The sequence below is a fragment of the Quercus lobata genome, chromosome 2, assembly GCF_001633185.2.
Source record: "Quercus lobata isolate SW786 chromosome 2, ValleyOak3.0 Primary Assembly, whole genome shotgun sequence".
NCBI lineage: Eukaryota > Viridiplantae > Streptophyta > Magnoliopsida > Fagales > Fagaceae > Quercus > Quercus lobata.
This window is the reverse complement of record NC_044905.1, coordinates 17,140,369-17,158,028: the sequence shown is the minus strand read 5'-3', so window position 1 is coordinate 17,158,028 and position 17,660 is coordinate 17,140,369. Positions and strand designations below refer to the sequence as shown.

At 33.4% G+C, this 17,660-nt stretch overlaps 1 protein-coding gene across 3 annotated transcripts in view; it reads right to left on the bottom strand.

Moving 5' to 3' along the window:
- Positions 1 to 209: 209 nt before the first annotated feature.
- Positions 210 to 17,660, bottom strand: part of LOC115974776 (myosin-15) — a 29,941-nt gene continuing 12,490 nt past the window's right edge. For 2 of the 3 annotated variants that reach the window (XM_031095290.1, XM_031095291.1), the window contains exons 13-39: positions 17,533 to 17,634; positions 17,098 to 17,135; positions 16,876 to 17,002; positions 16,610 to 16,783; positions 16,066 to 16,197; positions 15,473 to 15,582; positions 14,277 to 14,337; positions 13,947 to 14,124; positions 12,689 to 12,894; positions 11,634 to 11,753; positions 11,446 to 11,544; positions 10,227 to 10,448; positions 9,213 to 9,352; positions 8,820 to 8,931; positions 8,557 to 8,607; positions 8,372 to 8,461; positions 8,055 to 8,225; positions 7,712 to 7,864; positions 6,174 to 6,353; positions 3,457 to 3,594; positions 2,528 to 2,598; positions 2,330 to 2,429; positions 2,191 to 2,247; positions 2,048 to 2,104; positions 1,864 to 1,944; positions 1,700 to 1,782; positions 210 to 1,127 (exon numbers count right to left, since the gene is read on the bottom strand). In XM_031095290.1, the coding sequence (XP_030951150.1) occupies positions 1,004 to 1,127; positions 1,700 to 1,782; positions 1,864 to 1,944; positions 2,048 to 2,104; positions 2,191 to 2,247; positions 2,330 to 2,429; positions 2,528 to 2,598; positions 3,457 to 3,594; positions 6,174 to 6,353; positions 7,712 to 7,864; positions 8,055 to 8,225; positions 8,372 to 8,461; positions 8,557 to 8,607; positions 8,820 to 8,931; positions 9,213 to 9,352; positions 10,227 to 10,448; positions 11,446 to 11,544; positions 11,634 to 11,753; positions 12,689 to 12,894; positions 13,947 to 14,124; positions 14,277 to 14,337; positions 15,473 to 15,582; positions 16,066 to 16,197; positions 16,610 to 16,783; positions 16,876 to 17,002; positions 17,098 to 17,135; positions 17,533 to 17,634 (3,177 nt within the window). In that variant the 3' untranslated portion in view covers positions 210 to 1,003. Of the gene's footprint in view, positions 1,128 to 1,699; positions 1,783 to 1,863; positions 1,945 to 2,047; positions 2,105 to 2,190; positions 2,248 to 2,329; positions 2,430 to 2,527; positions 2,599 to 3,456; positions 3,595 to 6,173; positions 6,354 to 7,711; positions 7,865 to 8,054; positions 8,226 to 8,371; positions 8,462 to 8,556; positions 8,608 to 8,819; positions 8,932 to 9,212; positions 9,353 to 10,226; positions 10,449 to 11,445; positions 11,545 to 11,633; positions 11,754 to 12,688; positions 12,895 to 13,946; positions 14,125 to 14,276; positions 14,338 to 15,472; positions 15,583 to 16,065; positions 16,198 to 16,609; positions 16,784 to 16,875; positions 17,003 to 17,097; positions 17,136 to 17,532; positions 17,635 to 17,660 lie in introns of those variants that run through there. The other variant, XM_031095292.1, reaches the window with a different exon arrangement.

Sequence of the window (17,660 nt, the reverse complement as noted above, 5' to 3'; positions counted from 1 at the left end):
AAAAATTCAACCAAGTAAAATATAGAAACACACGCTTGCCTCTATTACTACTTAATGGCCAGTTTGAATGGAAGGGAAGAGAGAGGAGAGTAAAATACAGTTGGCTAGAAACTAACCCCTCGACTCCCCTTCCATCCTCCATCCAAATTGGCCCTAAGACGTGTTACAAAAGTCCGTAGTACCTTGAGATGCTATAAAGCAAATAAACATTTCGTATAAAAACTTGTTATGCAATGATCTACGAAAATACATTTAAATCACATTCACTCTAGAACCATGACCCCAGAGTGATCAACCGAGTCCACTAAAAGCACTAAAAGATCCCAGACTTCCAGTGTAGGAGGATTGCAGATTTACATTACAATACACAAATGACCATTGCTGATGAATTTTATGGATGCAACCCCACTTTAAGACAAGTGAATATGACAAAAGTCCAGTTGTGTTTATGCAGCCAATGTCATCACATCTGTATATGCGAGTACATATGGGTTGAGGGAGGACGGGTGTGGAATATGCTAAAAACAAAATGCCTGGGTTCATAGAAGTGAATGCCCATCCTTAATCGATGGAATAAAGTACATATTTACAACAATAGATGGATTTTTTTTTTTTTTTTTTTTTTTGCTTTTCTTAAATTAATATACACAAAAAAAAAAAAAACTATAGAACGAACTAGAATACAAAATGACACAATTCTGTTGTAATATATATATATATATATATATATATATATATATACAAACTTAAATGGATAAGCTTCAGCAGCAGCCTTTTAAGCTAAGAGAACTGTCACCTAATCCCACAATCATGCATTGCAGGCCAAATCAAAAGGTAATAGGGAAGGGTACTAATCAATGACTACTCAGATTTCCTTGAGTAGGAAGGAAACCTCTGTATCCTATATGTAAAGCACTAATCACTACAGCCTGGGGTATGGCTAAGCCAGGCTAAACTGAATGCATAAACAGCAATTCTTGCAACTTTGAAGCCAGCAGACTGTTTACTTTTGATGCTGGAGGAGAAACTGTGCACAAGGATACTCAGACAAGAATGTTGGAAGTTCAATATCTGAAGTATCAATAGCAGGAATTGCAATATCTATGTCTTCTGTAGAGAATGGAATGCTGCAAAGAGAAGAATTAAGAAAAATAGATAAAGATATGCGCACAAAAGTTATGGAAATCACAACCATTAAAAAAATGATAAACATTAAATGTTATGACCCGTGGGCATGTGGAGTTAGAAGAAATGGCCGAGTCAGATAGTGGCTAACATCGGCCAAGTGCTTTGGATCAAGAGATTGCCTCAAGTAGTAGTTATCGTGTGTTAGGATAAATTGTTATTTGAATTTAATTAAGTTATTGTTAGGATAGGGTCTATCTTGTGATAGAACTCTAGATGATAAGATTAGGAGTTATCTTGTTATTTGGAATTCCATTTCAATGTATTTAAGCATTAAAGATGAATAACATGAGGCAAGAAGAATTTAACCCAAACACTCTTTTCTCCCTTTAATTCTAGGAGGGTAGTCGCCTCGAATACGACTAAACCATTCTATCATTTGCAGTTCACTGCATTAAACTTGAATAAATAGAAGTTGTACAAAAGCAAGCAATTCCACTTACTAATTTATTCTTGTCCATTATTATTCTGTATACACAATTTCCCAAATAATTGAGAGGGGCAAGCAGATTACCTCAGATCATCATCCAACAAGAAGGAGTTGGAGGTCAAATTCTGATTGTCCTTGTCCACATTCTCCCTCATTTGAGCAACCACCTGCCAACCCAATAAGATTTAAAACATATGGGATAACATAACAAAAGTTTACTGAACTAGAATTGAAAAAATGCAACTTGCCTCATTTGACACGCTCTGAGTACCATATTTGTCATCCCAGTACATGGTACTTATTCGATAGATTTGCCTAACAGTTAATGCCTGCCCAAGGATCACAATATCAGTAATTAATTTATAATAGAAAACAGATTACATGACCAAAAAAATTTTAAATAATTAGATAAGCAATATGCAAAGATAATACCGGACAAAGATCCTGTCTTATCTCGTCCAAAGATTTTTTCCTCTTCTGGTGTATTACCTACATAAATTGCAGTAAAGCATTTAGTGAAATTCCTATAAATAACAGCTTAAAAAAATTCCAACAAAAACAGTTATGTCTTATACCAGAAATCCAACAGCTTGTCTAATATAATTTAGCTCATGCCAAGAGGTTCCTGCAAACTACAGTTTGAAAAGATTCAGGACCTAAAAGTATAGAATTCAAACACTAACAATAAACTTGTAAAATAGAGGTTTTAGTTACCTCATCTGTAGCACTGACTATCCATTTCTCCAATTCTGCTAGGCCAGATTTCACATATTCCCCATTTGAAAATGTGCAACATTCACGTCGCAGCAGAAGACTACCCAAACCAAAATAATAAATAAATAAAACTATAAGTTTCTCAACACAAAAACTTTATAATTATTTGATGATGAAATAGAGAACACTAACAATTACCTGTTGAAAAGTGAGATATTGATGAAAGAAAAAACCTGGGTGATTAGCTTACGTATGAAAAAGGAGGGTACCTGAGTGAGCACTACTTACATCAGCAAAAGAGACAGCGCACTAAGTTCACATATGGTGTACAATTATGACTTTTTAAAACTAACAACTTTTTAGGACCTCCTTCAAACCTAAAATCATGTGTCAAAAATTTTAATATCTTAATATAATTTTGGGCACTTCCCCAGCGTGACTCCGACATGCAGCTGACAAACTGCCATATTAAATTACTACCACTCTAGCATTGTCATTTTTAAAATGAAAAGTTGTCCTAAAAACTATCAATTTCACATTCTAAATTAGAATAAGTGAAAACAAAGGTTTAATTTGGGATGAGGCATACAAGGCATAAGATGCATACATGCATGAAATTGATTTTTGTTTTCCACAAAATTATATATGAATTATACCTAATGTCTAACATATGTATTATGGCTATGGACTTGTTAAACATTATTTTCTACTTCCCACTGTTGTCTCCTAATTTATCTCTAAGTTTTCTGTGCCAGCATGCCTGTGTAGTACCGTTCCCATGTCTTAAGTTGATGTCCAGACTTCATAAGGCTGTAATAAACTGCATTATATAATCTCACTAATCACATAGTACACCACAAAACATCTGGTTTGAATTTACAATGACCATTTCCAATCATATGAGCTATATAGATCACCAATGTTGTGCTAAGACTTACTAGAAACATGAAGAGATACAATAAATTTATGGAAATTGTCCCCCCAGCAATTTAAAAAAAAATAAAATAAAATCATTCTCCCAGATGTTGCATATGTTTCACAAATGGTAGAGATAAATACAAACAATGAAGATCAGGCAAAAATATTGAACACACTACTGGTAAAAAACAATGTTGCTTTGCACATACATGATTACCACGTAATTGACTCATAAGAGAATCCAAAAATTTAATGATATTGTCCCACTGACTATTAGGCAGTTGCTGAGGAACACCTCCAGGTGATCTAGATGATTTTCCAGCATGTACTCTTGCAGCTTTGGGTGCCTTACCAATAATCACAAAAAAATTATATATAAGAAGTAACTAAAGACAAGATTTTGCTGACAAATTCTCATAATCAAAACAAAAGAGCAAAGCCAAGTAAGATCAATGATTGTAATGATACATACAATAAAGATTAAAAACTAAGCTTGATACGTTGATAAGAAGATGTTTCCATAAATTACCCAACTTTTATTATGAAGTAGCAAGGAATTTTATAAAGAAGAAAAGGATCTCTATAAAGAGAGCTTCCTAAAAATTAAATCAAATGATCCATACAATCATCCAACAAAATACAGGAAACATCCTTGATCGTGGTGCAACATTCAAATCTAGGAAGCACGGGTACGGATTCGGGTTCAAGTGCGGTGGGGTACATTTATTAATAAATTATTAAATATATTTTTACTTAATTTTTCTATATATTGCTAAACATATTTTTTCATATAATGGTAAACATATACCAAGAGGAAACATATTTTGACAAAAAATTTTCATATTTTTTCATATAACGGTGTGTTTTGACAAAACATTTTACCTTTTTTTTAAACACTTATTTTGGCCCATATTGCACTGATCCAGGGCCTGTTTCGGACAAAATCAGATCGTATCAGACCGAATCAAGGAAAAAAAAAAAGGTCACAGACATGCCTGCAGCCACATCCACGGCCGCATGGCATGTCCGTGCGTATCGGACTTGGGTGCACCAACCTAATCGACACACCCATGCTCTATATCAAGATTCAAATAGAGAACACAAAAAGATAGATTTGAGTTAAATTACAGATCTCTCAACTAAAATGTGACTATTTCATTCCTTCCACATACTACAATTAGGAAACGCAGCCCACACAACACTGTTACAAAGCCTTCCATACATACTTGAGAGAAACATGTATCAACCACTCATGACCAATATTTTTTTTTTGATAATTAAAATCTGAAATTAGTGGTTTGACATCTGAGTATGAGCTATACTGCTATAGTCTGTGCCCAGATCTTGTATAACTCTGATCTTCCTTCTCTCCATGAGGTTTATTCCCAACTTCAATGCTCTACCCTTTTGATATGATCAGCAGTCCTGGTGAGCATTCTGCACTTATTGCCTTGTGTGACAGTCCAAGTGGCTCACGAGGGGGGTAAAATAATGGAGGTGGCCATAGAGGCCATGGTGGACAAGATTCAAGAGGTAATGGATACTCTGGAAACTAAGAACCTAATAAACAAATGCACTGTGACCGCAACAATCATACAGTAGATTGCTTTTGCCTTCTCCATGGCAAACCACGCAGGTCTGCGGTCTGCCCATTAGGTACTCACATAGGATGACTCCATCCCAAGTTCCCAACATCAGGGCAATCCACCCTCTTCACTATCGTCCAGGAACAGAGATGATTCCCATACCAATGATGAGTAAGCTCAACTCCTAGCCCATCACAAGAGAGCAACTTCCTCCTCCTCCACAACCGCTCTAGCCCATACAAGTACTGCATCCTATTGTCATTTATCCTTTACTTTCAATTCATGGGTCATCAAGTTTGGTGCTACTATACTTATCAAAAAAAAAAAAAAAAAAATTGTTTGGTGCTACTGTGCAAATGATAGGTGGTGCATCAATTCATCTCTAAGTACCTTATTATTACATCACCTCAGAGGTTTTTTTTTTTTTTTGTGATAATTCAATAGTTAGGAATGGGGGATTGAACCCTAGAAAGCTCCTTTAGAAGCACTAGGAAGTGTCAATTGAGCTACAAGGCTCTTGGCTACATCACCTCAAAGTATTGCTTTAGTTAATGGTTTCTCATCCAAAGTTCAAGTTTCTGGAACCACTCATTTCAACTTATATTTAAAAGTCATCATCTATTTGAAAAGTATTATGTGGTACTAAATGTAAGATTATGCAGATTTGGTGGGATTGCTGCCTCAGACTTTAAGCCGTTATAATTTACCCCAACCAATTTTAGCCTTAAGCAACTTTATATGTTTATTCAAGGGGTATCTGCCGCAGTTCTCACCTTGTTGGTGCATACGTAAAATGGTGTTCATTGGCAACAACTAATGGCCAATCAACTATGCAATACATGTCAAGTAAAATATTAGAGTCGGTGCACTGTGAGTCTTTGCTACCAGGATCACAAATAAAAAAACATAAGCTCAGGCTGTATCTCCTTCATTTAAGGTGCTTCGCAAATCCATCATTTAAGCAGAAAATTCTGTAGATAAGTTAGCTAAGCAGATCAAGTAACCTATACATCAGGACAATAACAAGTGACAGACATTTTGGACCATTATTTTGAACACAATTTGCACATGCATTGAAACTGTCACTGAGATTATGTATTAAGCAACCAAAGCGTGCAATCAGAGAAGGGAATAATAATCAAAAAGAAATTCATGTGTCATTTTTTAATTGAAAAGTAACAGATACACCCAACGGATTTTGAATCTACAACCTCACCCTGCATGAAGAAAGTGTCATGTGAGCTAAAGCTCATTGGCAAAGAAATTCATCACAGTTGACATGACTGATAGATTTTGGCATATATTGTTGTATATCACGTCTGACTAAAAGAGAAAATTACCTGAATGCATAAGCTCAACAACGGAGATAATTCTTTCTTCAAATTGTCACGAATCAAACCAAAAATCTTCTCCACACAAGCAGTTAACTGTTGTTTGAATAGTATAGCTGGATATCTTGCTTCTACGTGTGAAATGCCATTATCAAATCCTCCAATATATTTGAAAGGAGATTTCAGTCCCTGAAAAGTGAGACAAACTACAATCATTGATCTCATACAAAATTATTCAACATGTACAAAAGTAAAAAAAAAAAAAAAAAAAAAAAAAAAAAAAAAAAAACTAAGAAGCAGAGCCACACATCTTTTGCAAGAACAAGTTTAAGGCATTAAAAATAAAAACCTTGCAGAAGTTCACCGTTAAAAGTGCACAACTTGCTAAACTAATGGTAGAAAAATATACAAATCTTTAAGCCTCACAAAGCATGCCATTCAACATACAAGAAATAACATGTCACTCCATACAAAAAGGATATAAATGAATCACAAACCAAATTCATCAATGATAGAAATGCAAGCTATTAAATAATTTAATAAAATAATGAGATTACATAATGGTACAGCATAAAACCATGGGTTTTGCACCGGCCGCATCAAAAGTTTTAGTTTTAGAATACTAGACTGAGTGCACATACCAATTTAACTAGAAAAATTACAAATAAGACAAATCTAAGCCATTAGCAATGTGTAGTTCCTGAAGCCTAACAAGGTAACCACTACCCAGTACAACTTTCAATATTCCTAGTCGTTACACATCTCAGCACCTCCCTCTCCCCACCTTTTCTCTTACACCCATCCCCCAGTAGTTTTTTTTTTTTTTTTTAATTCACTGTTACAAAAGTTGTGATGTAAGGATTTGGGAAATCCCATTTGATAAAAAATCTATACAGAAAATAACAAATGAAAAAAGAATTTGCATACTTCAAATTTTTTTTCAAACGTGATCATACACAATAAATTTTCTGATGACTTAGTTGAAATTCGATAAAAAAAAAAGATCACCAAATATCATAAAACAATAGACCACTTTAAACTTCAACACCTGTTTACCCAACAAGATTCTTTTTCTTTTCTTTTTTTTTGTCGCGGCGGCCCGGGGGAGTGGGGGGGGGGGGGGGGTGTTGGGTGTTTGTAAACAGACCAGCATAGTAAATGTTATCATAAGATAGTCTACTTTAGCACTGGCATGGAAAAAAAAAATCTAAGGAAATGTAACTACAAAAGTGAAACGACAAAAGAGCAAAACCATCTCCCTCACTCTCCCACTAATTACCCGCTCCACACCAACCAAAGTGAGTGTTGACATGTAACTAAAAATTAAATGCACTTCTATAAAAAACATATATGCTAAATCCCAAGAATTCTAGGTAAATCTAAAAATATTTACATATTATGTTTCCTATAGGATAATAAACACATTAAAGATACAATAGAGAATATGTACTACCATAGAAATATGTACTTATATTAATTGTATAATAAATAAAATAATGCAACCTTGCTAATATGCAATAAGGTCAGGTTTCTCGACATAAACTCACTTGCCCAACCCTGCTAATTAACCCAGAAGCCCCGGCAGAACGCTGATTTATTGTAGTCAAAAAACCATTGGATCTTAAATTCCTCTGCAGGAGGCATAAAAGTGCAGACGCATTCGACAGCCAATACGGCAAAGTAACGTTCTCATCCCCAACCTGAAACAAGTTTGATACCAAAGTTTACATATCTTTAGAAGCTAATACACAAAATGAATCATAATCATGATTCAGGATCTACAGAAATTTTAAAGTACTATATATATAACATAATATCAATTGTGTCAACATCGATACAGATTTGAATATCACATTAAAAAAGGAAAAAAAAAATGGAGGATAAAGCCACCTTCAGAACATCATTAATTCCCTCAATTATGAAGTTGAAGATTGCTGTCCGCTCAGACTCAAAGGCATGCCAGTGAAGAAGACATTTATATATGATACAAGCTGCCAGTGGTTTACCATCTTTAAACCCCAAATCTTCTTTGATACACCTCGAGAGAAATTCATAATTATCCTGTAAATCACATGATTCACATATGAAATTTGAGTCCCATGAGTGAAAAATAACATTAACATACTAATCACTTTGGACTGCTATTTTTACTATCAGTCCAATTATCACAGTGAGCTGAAGGCTATAGGAAGAACAAGAGAGAAAACCTGGTGCCTCTCCACAGTTAATTTTGATTGACGTGATTCTGAGAAACCATGTGCAAAAGGTGAAATTAGCTTTGTAGGCGTGGGTGATTCCTGCACCAAACAAGATGGATATCAAAACAATAAAAACCAACACGATGTGATGCAGCTCGTGTTTTACAGAAGAACTCATAGAGATGATATCTTACAAATACAGGCTTCTGGTCAATTTGGGGAAGAACAAGTGCGCCAGAGTATTTCTGTCCCATTAAGAAACAACAGTTTTACTCAAATAGTACATAGCTATAAACAAATAAACACTACTCATTATATTAACAGGAAAGTTCAAATAAAACTTATGTATGTCAGAACAGAAAATTCAAAACAAAAGATACAACATTGAACCAAGTAAAACCAAACAAACAGTATGTCTGCATATATGCTTCTCAACATGTACAAAAGCAAAGCTCACCTCTGACAATGCCTTAGCAAAGCCAGGATGATTGCGGTTTGGAGTCAGGCTCAAAGTTTTTTGACGCAGAACATGATTCTCATCCTCTAAAATGGAGAGCTTCTCCTCAAGACTACGATTACACAAATAAATTAGCCAGCATAAAAAAATCACAACATATGTAGAAACTGAATAAACATGGAGGGAAAAAGTAGTTAACTTTGATGTCAGAAGTCTTTACAAGAAAATGATATAAATACCACAGAACAAGCTAACAAAAATCCATTTAAAATTCAAATTTTACAAAAAAAGAAAAAGGGACATTTCATCAAGCACAATAAAATTTGAAATTGAATTTGCGAAAAACAATATTTAAACTACTTTCATTAAATGAAAAAAAAAAAAAAAAAAAACCTTTTAACATTCTGTTGAAGCTGAGAACACATGTTTTCAACTTCCCGCAACTTCTCCATACTATCAGTACTATCCTTTTGAGCCTTTACAAGTTCAAGCTCCAGAGCTAAGTTCTTCTTTTCCAAGGTATCCAAAGAATTCTGTCACAAAACAAACACGCAATTTTCAGACACCACATCTTACAAAAGTTCTTCAGTTATCCCCATTTCATAAAATCTTTATGTCTTCCGGTCAATACTACAATTACCACTAAAGTGGATTCCCATTTCATTATTAATTCTTCATCCAATAATTTAGTTATAGGCAAATCAAGAAAATGGCATTATCCCCTAACTGATTTTGACCTTCAAAACCCTCAAAATGCCTCCAGTAACATTTAGTGAAAATGTTTTTAATCCATTATTTACTGCTGCGGGAGCTAATAGAAAAGAGCTGATTGTTTGTGAGCAGTTCACTTTTGGATTGTATCTCAACTCCTGAACAAAGTTCAATAATGTAAACAAACGACGGTTTCCATCACTTTCCAATATAAGGATGAGTTAAATGGACATTTTGATGCCATTTTCAAAGGTGACCGATTTTGGTTTAAGTAATCAATAAATTCAATTATCCTCAGTCATAACTCTTTAATCTCAACTAAATCATTAGTATTTTCTTGCTAAACAAGTCAATATTCAAAACATGAAAGCAAATAGAAATTTAAAAATAAAAATAAAAAATAAAAAACTTTTTGCCCAGACTTTTTATTAACTGATTCCAACTTCATGCCTGGATCACATGCTATGGGGATAAATATTAGGAAATATAGTTTAAACCATAAACTTATGCCAAGACTTTTTATTGATGTCTTTTAATATACATATCTCTAAAGAATTTAAATAGTTCAAGCAAGATCGCCCTAGTCTCAATATGTGATCTTTCAGAGGATGAAATAATGCAAAAAACTGGTCTAAAAAAATGGAACCCACTAAAGTAACTTGAGTCGAAGAAATCAATCAAAAATAGAAGACCCACCTTTAAAAATGCATTTTCCTTTCTCAGCTCTGCCATTCCAATGATCTCTCTTTCCAAAGCAGATTTCCCTTTCTCCGACAATTCCAGTTGATTCTGCAGCACTGCATTTTTGTTGCACTCATTAATTGTTGTCAACTTAGCTGCATCTAGTTCAAGTTTCAATGATTCCAATGCCTTTTGAAGTTTTGACATTTCCCCTGACTTAGACTCATCATGAGAAACCTGCATTCCAGAATACTCCAGGTAAGGATCCAACTTCTAACCAGCCACATGAGGATAACGACATAAAATGATCATTTTTACTTTGATGTTCAAACATGATAAAGAACAGAAGTTATTTCAAATAAAATGGATTACAAGTGAATAAAAACCTCAATCGTGAACTTTTTGATAATGGAGATGTTGAAATTCAAACTCTCTCACCGTTTACCATGTTTTGAAGAATACGTTTAGATTATCAACCTTTGGGGTTAAGTTGTATTTCATTCATTTTTTAATACAGCTTCCTGTATACTTGTGTACTGTGCCTCAAAGGTACTATGATCAAGTTTGATAAATTACCACTTAGCTTAAAAGCTTAAACTATTAGGAAATGGTGATTTTAATCATTTAAGCATAATTCCAACATTCCCTTTCACATGTGGGCCTATACTTCCACTTAATAAGTGGGGCCCAACACATGAGATTTTTAACACTATAAATGGAAGGTAGAGAGGAGACAGGAATCAAACTCAAGATCTCCTATACTAATACCATGATAAATTACCAACTATCCCAAAATTTTAAGCTATTAGGAATTAAGGCTCTGTTTTCCAATTAGGAATTAAGGCTACCAATTGTTCCAAAAAAATTATTATTGGCTAACCCTAGAATTAAGGCTCTGTTATTTAGAAAACCATGTGTCTGTAACAATAAGATATGACATTACCTTTTTTTTTTCTATTCCTAGAGCCAAGACAATATAAATTAGCTAGCTATATTATTTAATACTTAACATAACATTAAACAATGAAATTTGCATATCCAATGTATGTTAGGAAAACCCCAACCAAGAGGTCATTTCCTAATACTTAAACAAGTGTAACTGTTGAAGCACCAACATACATTTGACACCAGCAGAACAGCAACAGGAGTTTCCTGATACAGACTTTCCAAATGCTTTTAATAGAAATCAATAAATAACTCATCCAAAATAAACTACTGAAATAAAAAGCACTACCCGCAATCTTTTTTCAAGCTGCAACCTCCACGTGAGGTCTTCTAACTGCTTCTCAAGTTTACTTTTAGCTAAACGTAAGGCACCAGCTTCATTAGCCTCCTGCAAAAAGTGAATGAACAAAATGCTCATGACAAAGAACATTTGATGTATGTCATCACTCCATAATCAATAGCACAATTTTTTCTCACTTGTTTGCGCCTCCGGAGCTCTCTTTTTGCTAGTTTTTGCCTCCAAAGACATTGTATTGCTATGATAGAAGTTTGACGGTGTCGGAATACCATGCGAACCTTGTGCATCCTCCAGTGAGCCTTAAAATAAATATTACATGTCCAAACAGAACACAGCCTCAAATTTAGAAGACAAACGTACAATTATGTACATATTAGAGATGGAAAAACAATGTAAAGACGACTTTTCCAGAAATAGTCGAAGTTTACTACAAGTCACATGTACCTTTCACTCGAAGTCACATGGCATCACTTTGTTTAAGCATTTCCCCTAAATGGATTTACACGATGGATTTTTTTTAACTTCCATGATAAAAATTAAAAGGTTTTTGAAAGTATAGGGTTTAATTTGAGACCAAGTACAATTCATGATTTGTATTGTATCAAGTGAAAAAAGTAACACATCGTAGATACATATCAACCATGATCATGAATCATACGATGCACAACAACTTATCATATGAAACCGCATTTATAACAAATATAGCTTTTACATATGTATATCTATAACTTTTTTCAATGAATTTTATTAGGTGTTTGTATCTTAAGATAAGATACACGATATGGAAAAATCAAAAATTGAATCACGTTTCGACAACTATTTTTGAGACTTCTAAAAGTGTTGGGTTTAATTTGAAACCACCTCTAAACTATGGGGTTAAAAATGTAAATTAGCAAAATAATGGAACAAAATTAAAAACACCAAATATGATGGAGCAGAAGTGGTATTCTTTTAGAATCAAACAATTCATAACTATCAACATAGTGGTGAAGGAAGCTTTAATGACAATTATAATAACTAGATAAAACAGAATTTTATTTGATTTTTTAAAATTAAACTATCCATAGCAACAAATACAGTGGTAAGGGAGTAAACAAAAAATATCATAATTAGGTAAAATAAACTTTTATTTATTATTATTATTATTATTATTATTATATAAATAAAAAGATATCACAATTCATGAATGGAAAATTTTACCACAGGAAAGATCTACATCTCCATTTAGGTTTACCTGAATTAGAGTTGCAGCTTTATGTTTCTTCCCTTGCAAAAATCGTTGACGGATTATGAAACCACAAACGTTGGACTGTATTACAATAGCAGCTGAACATAGTTTCATATAAGCACATCTTAATAACCACTTGCGCACATATTTCTGTATTGAAACAGCAGCTGCTGTCTCCCGTTTTGCGGCAAACACCTCTCGAGCGAGGCATCCTGTACAAATATAAGACATTAGGACTGAAACCAAAAAAAAATATATATATATATATATATTTCAGAATGCCTATGTGACACTATGTAAAGCATTTCACTCCACCCCACCCAATGAATCTAGAAGGAAGAGGTTTTTCCCCAACTCTACCTCCTAGTGCATTTGGCTCCACACAATCCAAATACATGGGGAAAATATATTTCCAAAGGAACAGGAAACCTTTCAATAGTTACATGAATCAACTTTTTGTTTCACCTAGAAAATGCTATCTTTTCTTCACCCATCTGTCACGTAATCCAATGGTGTTTGATTAGACACAAACATATTTGATAAATAGTGATAACTCTAGGATGGAGTACCAGAACACATTCAAAAAATTCATTTGATAATGAACTATTGGTTCTAAGCTATCTCTGAAAATAAATAAACAATTTGAAGTGCTTTTCTTGCGTAGTCTTGATACATCAATGTTTAAACAAAAATGTAAGACATTCTGTTTGGGAAGTAAGAAGCCCCTTTGGAATCTCTTCATCTACAAATAATACTAGATGTGAAAACCAAAAGATGTGTAACATTAATGATGGTCACTTGGTACCAAAGGTAAAGTCAACATTTTGGAGATAGAAATGGTGCAGACTGTAACAATAACTGGAGGGTTGCACTGTCATCATATACATGAAGACATGGTATGGGGCTAGGTGACAGTGGTAATGGGCAGCTTTAATCCCTTTGGAGAATTTAAATCTAACACAATATTTGAAAGGAAGAGGCCAAAACATGAATTCTGTCTTGGGTTCCACCAAAATTTGCAAGCCTTAAAACTTTTCACAGCAAAATTTAATAGCTCCACTTTCAACCTCTTGCCACATACTGATGAAGCCCATGTTAAAAAGGTTTTCTTTTCCTTTATTTTAGTTTATTGAATGGGGAAAAAAAAGGAGGGGGGGGATTTTCTAGGTATAAAAGCCACCTAGGAAAAACTTAAAATTGGTGTGTGTGTATAAAAGAGAGATAAATCATATCAAAAAATCAAACTAGAGGAAGTAAACCGAACCTCTGCAGCATGCTTGGAGAGCAGATGCAGCAGCCCTTGTTGAAAGAAAATCTCTGCGTGTTATAAATGTTCGGAATTGACGCTGAACACACTTTGCAGCATTGTCCAAAATCTCAGCCCGCCGGGAGTCTAGAATGCCAATTTGACCAGCCCTAAGAAATACTTTTGTCCTTCCCAACTGCAAAAGAAATGAACGGAAATTTGACTTAGGTTCTACTCAACTGTGAATGAAAAGAACAGATATTTGGCCATATTTAACCAGGTGCACCACATGTACATGCCAAGAGTATTTCCAAAACAGCTTCAATATTAAACTTTGAGGAAGCCCACCTGAAAATTCTCAAGCTTCAGTTTTTGCAGAATTTTCTCTGTCATAGCTTTTTCATCATAACTGTCAACAGATAAAAATATTTTTAGAAGGAAAGTAAACCAGCAAGAGAGAGAAATGAAAGGATAACATAAAAATAAAGATTTGCTAGTTTGTACCAGAATAACAAAAAAAAAAAAATAAAGATAGTATACAAAAGCAAATAAAACTGCATAGAGATTCATTGAAAATACTAATAAGAAGTCCCAATAGTCATATACAAGACAGAATATATAAAATAGGGAATACAAACATTTTCAGCCAGTTCAAGGTTTTCAAAATATGTTTTAACACTTTTGATATAAAAGATGGAATAAAAAAATAAAATAACATAAATAAAATAACTTAATGATATATTACATATGTGTGTGAAAAATTTGGGACTGAAAAACTTATAATGTTAATATTATTTCTTTTACTATATTCAAATTTAGTAAGATGTGTATAAATATTGTTTCTTGTATTTTGTAAGATAATCTAACAAACAGACAACTTTAGGAGACTAAATAAGTAATGTCATATACCTCATATAAATTATTTACCATATTTTCAAGCAAAATAACAAAGTTATTTAATTTCTCGTATTACTAAAATTTAAAATAGTTTATTTTTGTGTATTTAAAAGCTAATAAGTGTGTGGGTGGGTGGTTTTAAGATCTAATTATTCAAATTATAGAAAAATATACTAGATCAAAGAAATAAAATGTTGATGCTCAATAGAAAAGGTAAAACGTGAAATAAAAATAAAATAAAGATTTTGATAATTGCTTTGTCATATATAAGAATATAAATTGACACAATCAAAATTTATAATGTCAATAAGAGTACTAAAGATTCGTCAAATGGGTGTTTTTTGTACAAGTATAATACCAAAAAAAAACATTCAATACATGTTTTATGTTTTTTATTGTATTTATAAGTAAGAGTTTTAAAGAAAAGAATGGAAAGGATGTAACCAAGTATAGAGGGGTGCATACACGGGTTGCAATGCAACAATCAGCTAAAATTATAGCAATCAAGTATATTATATCAAGTAAAATTACAGCTAAAACAGATTTTTTTTTAAGTTACATTCAACTATTCGATATAGTACATGAGTTTTGCTAACTATGGAAGCTCTAAGATGGAGAAGCTATAAGTGAAGCACTAGTAAACCCACCATCCATCCAAAAGTTCAAGAGCTAATAAACCATAGCGATCTATAAACTCTGAATAGGTCCTTCGAGTAGGATAACCTGCCAGACTTATTCGAACAGCCTCTAAAACACCCTACACAATATAAAACCATTGTTATAGATGAAAGTGTTACTGGAACAAACAAGGTCAGACCAGCATTAGGTAATCATATTACTCTTGTAACATATTGGAAACATATGGCAAACATATTGATAGAGACAGCAAACATTTTTTTTTTAAATTAGAATAATGCCAAATTCATACTTGAGCCCATAGTATTACCTGCATTCTTGACATATTTTAGAGAACCTACCTTTCTGGCAATGTCATGTGATGGTGATAATTTTGTTTAAAGTTAACATACAATTCAATTTATAAATAAATAAATAAAAAGTGGAAATTCAATTGTCAGTCATGTGATTAGCTCAAGTTTCTAAAAGGAAGCAATAATCTAATCAATAACAGATGCAGAAACACAAGATAGGAATGCCAAAAGAAAAACATGTGTGGGTAGTCCATGCATGTCTATAAGATTAAACTCCAGGAGAACTAGCATAGAGGTTTCGTGTTACTGACCCCACAACGTAATTGGTGTAAGATACTCAGATTTTCAAACTTGTGAGATTGATTCAAGGAGTTCGGCTTTACGCAACGTATGTAATGAGGCTCCGTTGAGTTGAGAGTTTCCATGAGCGCTTGAAGTTGTTGCTAGAAACACAAAAAGAAAGATTCACAGCATCAAAGAATTGTGATCTCATTTGCCAATATGTATTAATAATTCTAACAGAAATAATATAAATTCATTCAATCAACAAAATCATTGGCTGGTACATTAGACATTGATGGAAGGAATGTAGTACCATTCCATAATTTGGAAAAAGAGGAAAAAATATATCCACATCATGAAGCCACCTAAGCAACTAAATCCAACAAGTGCTGGATTTTTACTTTTATTTTTTTTATTGACCAGATTTATATTATAGAACAAAATAAAGCGGAAAAGGTGCCAAGATGCCTGTTCAAAACCAAAGCTACCAAAACGAGGGTAGATAAAGCCCAAATATCTCCATTTTCTTCCGTATCAAATACAGGTTAACCCATGGATACAAAATTTTAATACCTTAAATCTTGAGGCCACGGAGGAAAATTTATATGATGACCTCGAAGATTCCTCTGGTGGTAAAGGGAAAAGACCAGCAACGAAGGAGCATTTGGAAGAAGACAACAGATTGCAATGTTCTAGCACAACATAATCACGATTTTTATCTAAAAAGGTATCTGTGTGATAAGTGACCTACAGAAAAAAATAGCAAGTGAGTTAATCATTGTTAAGATTCTTTATATCACAAGATACTATTCAAAAAAATACCGTGACATATGACATGCCTTTCCAGCATAATGTGAAACGGTAAAATCTGTTTCAGAAAATTTTGCCTTCTCCAATCTTGGATGGGCCTGAAAATTCTGAAACAACTTCATTGAAAATGTTTCATGTGTTGATTTTGGGAACATACTGCAATAATGAAAAAATCAGGATAAGAATAATATGAAAATAAATCATTTATAAAGCAACACGCACCAATTTATATTGAAGAACTCAATTTGTACCAAGCTTCATCCAAGAGCGCAATTATCCCAATAGGTTTCTGCAAAATGGATGTAAAATTCCATAAGGCTCATGAGTAAATAGAAATTTTTAAAGGAAAAAATGACATAAATCAATATGAAAAACATTCTTTATATAGTTTTTAATATTTTTTGAAAGCTAATGTCCCACTTTATAGAATTTTTTCCTATGACATGGAAAGCAATTGGCAAGGTCACTTTAAGAGTTTATACAAGAGTTTCACAATGCCAAACATTTCAAATCAGCATCAAATGCTAACCTTAGATTTTATATGACTACATGATACAAAGCTAAATAAGAAAACCAGATCCAAAACAAATTGACATCCAAAATCATACTATATTCCAAAAGATGGGACGAAATCAACAAAAATTAGCCTGAATTGATGAAACATTTCAGACAGAATGAGCAAGAACCTTCTCAATCAAATCTAAAACATCTTGGTTGTCTATAAATTCAATGTAGCTCCAATTAATCTTTTCTTTGCTATACTCCTCCTGCTCCATCTTGAATACATGCTGGAACAAATGCACAAAAAAAAAAA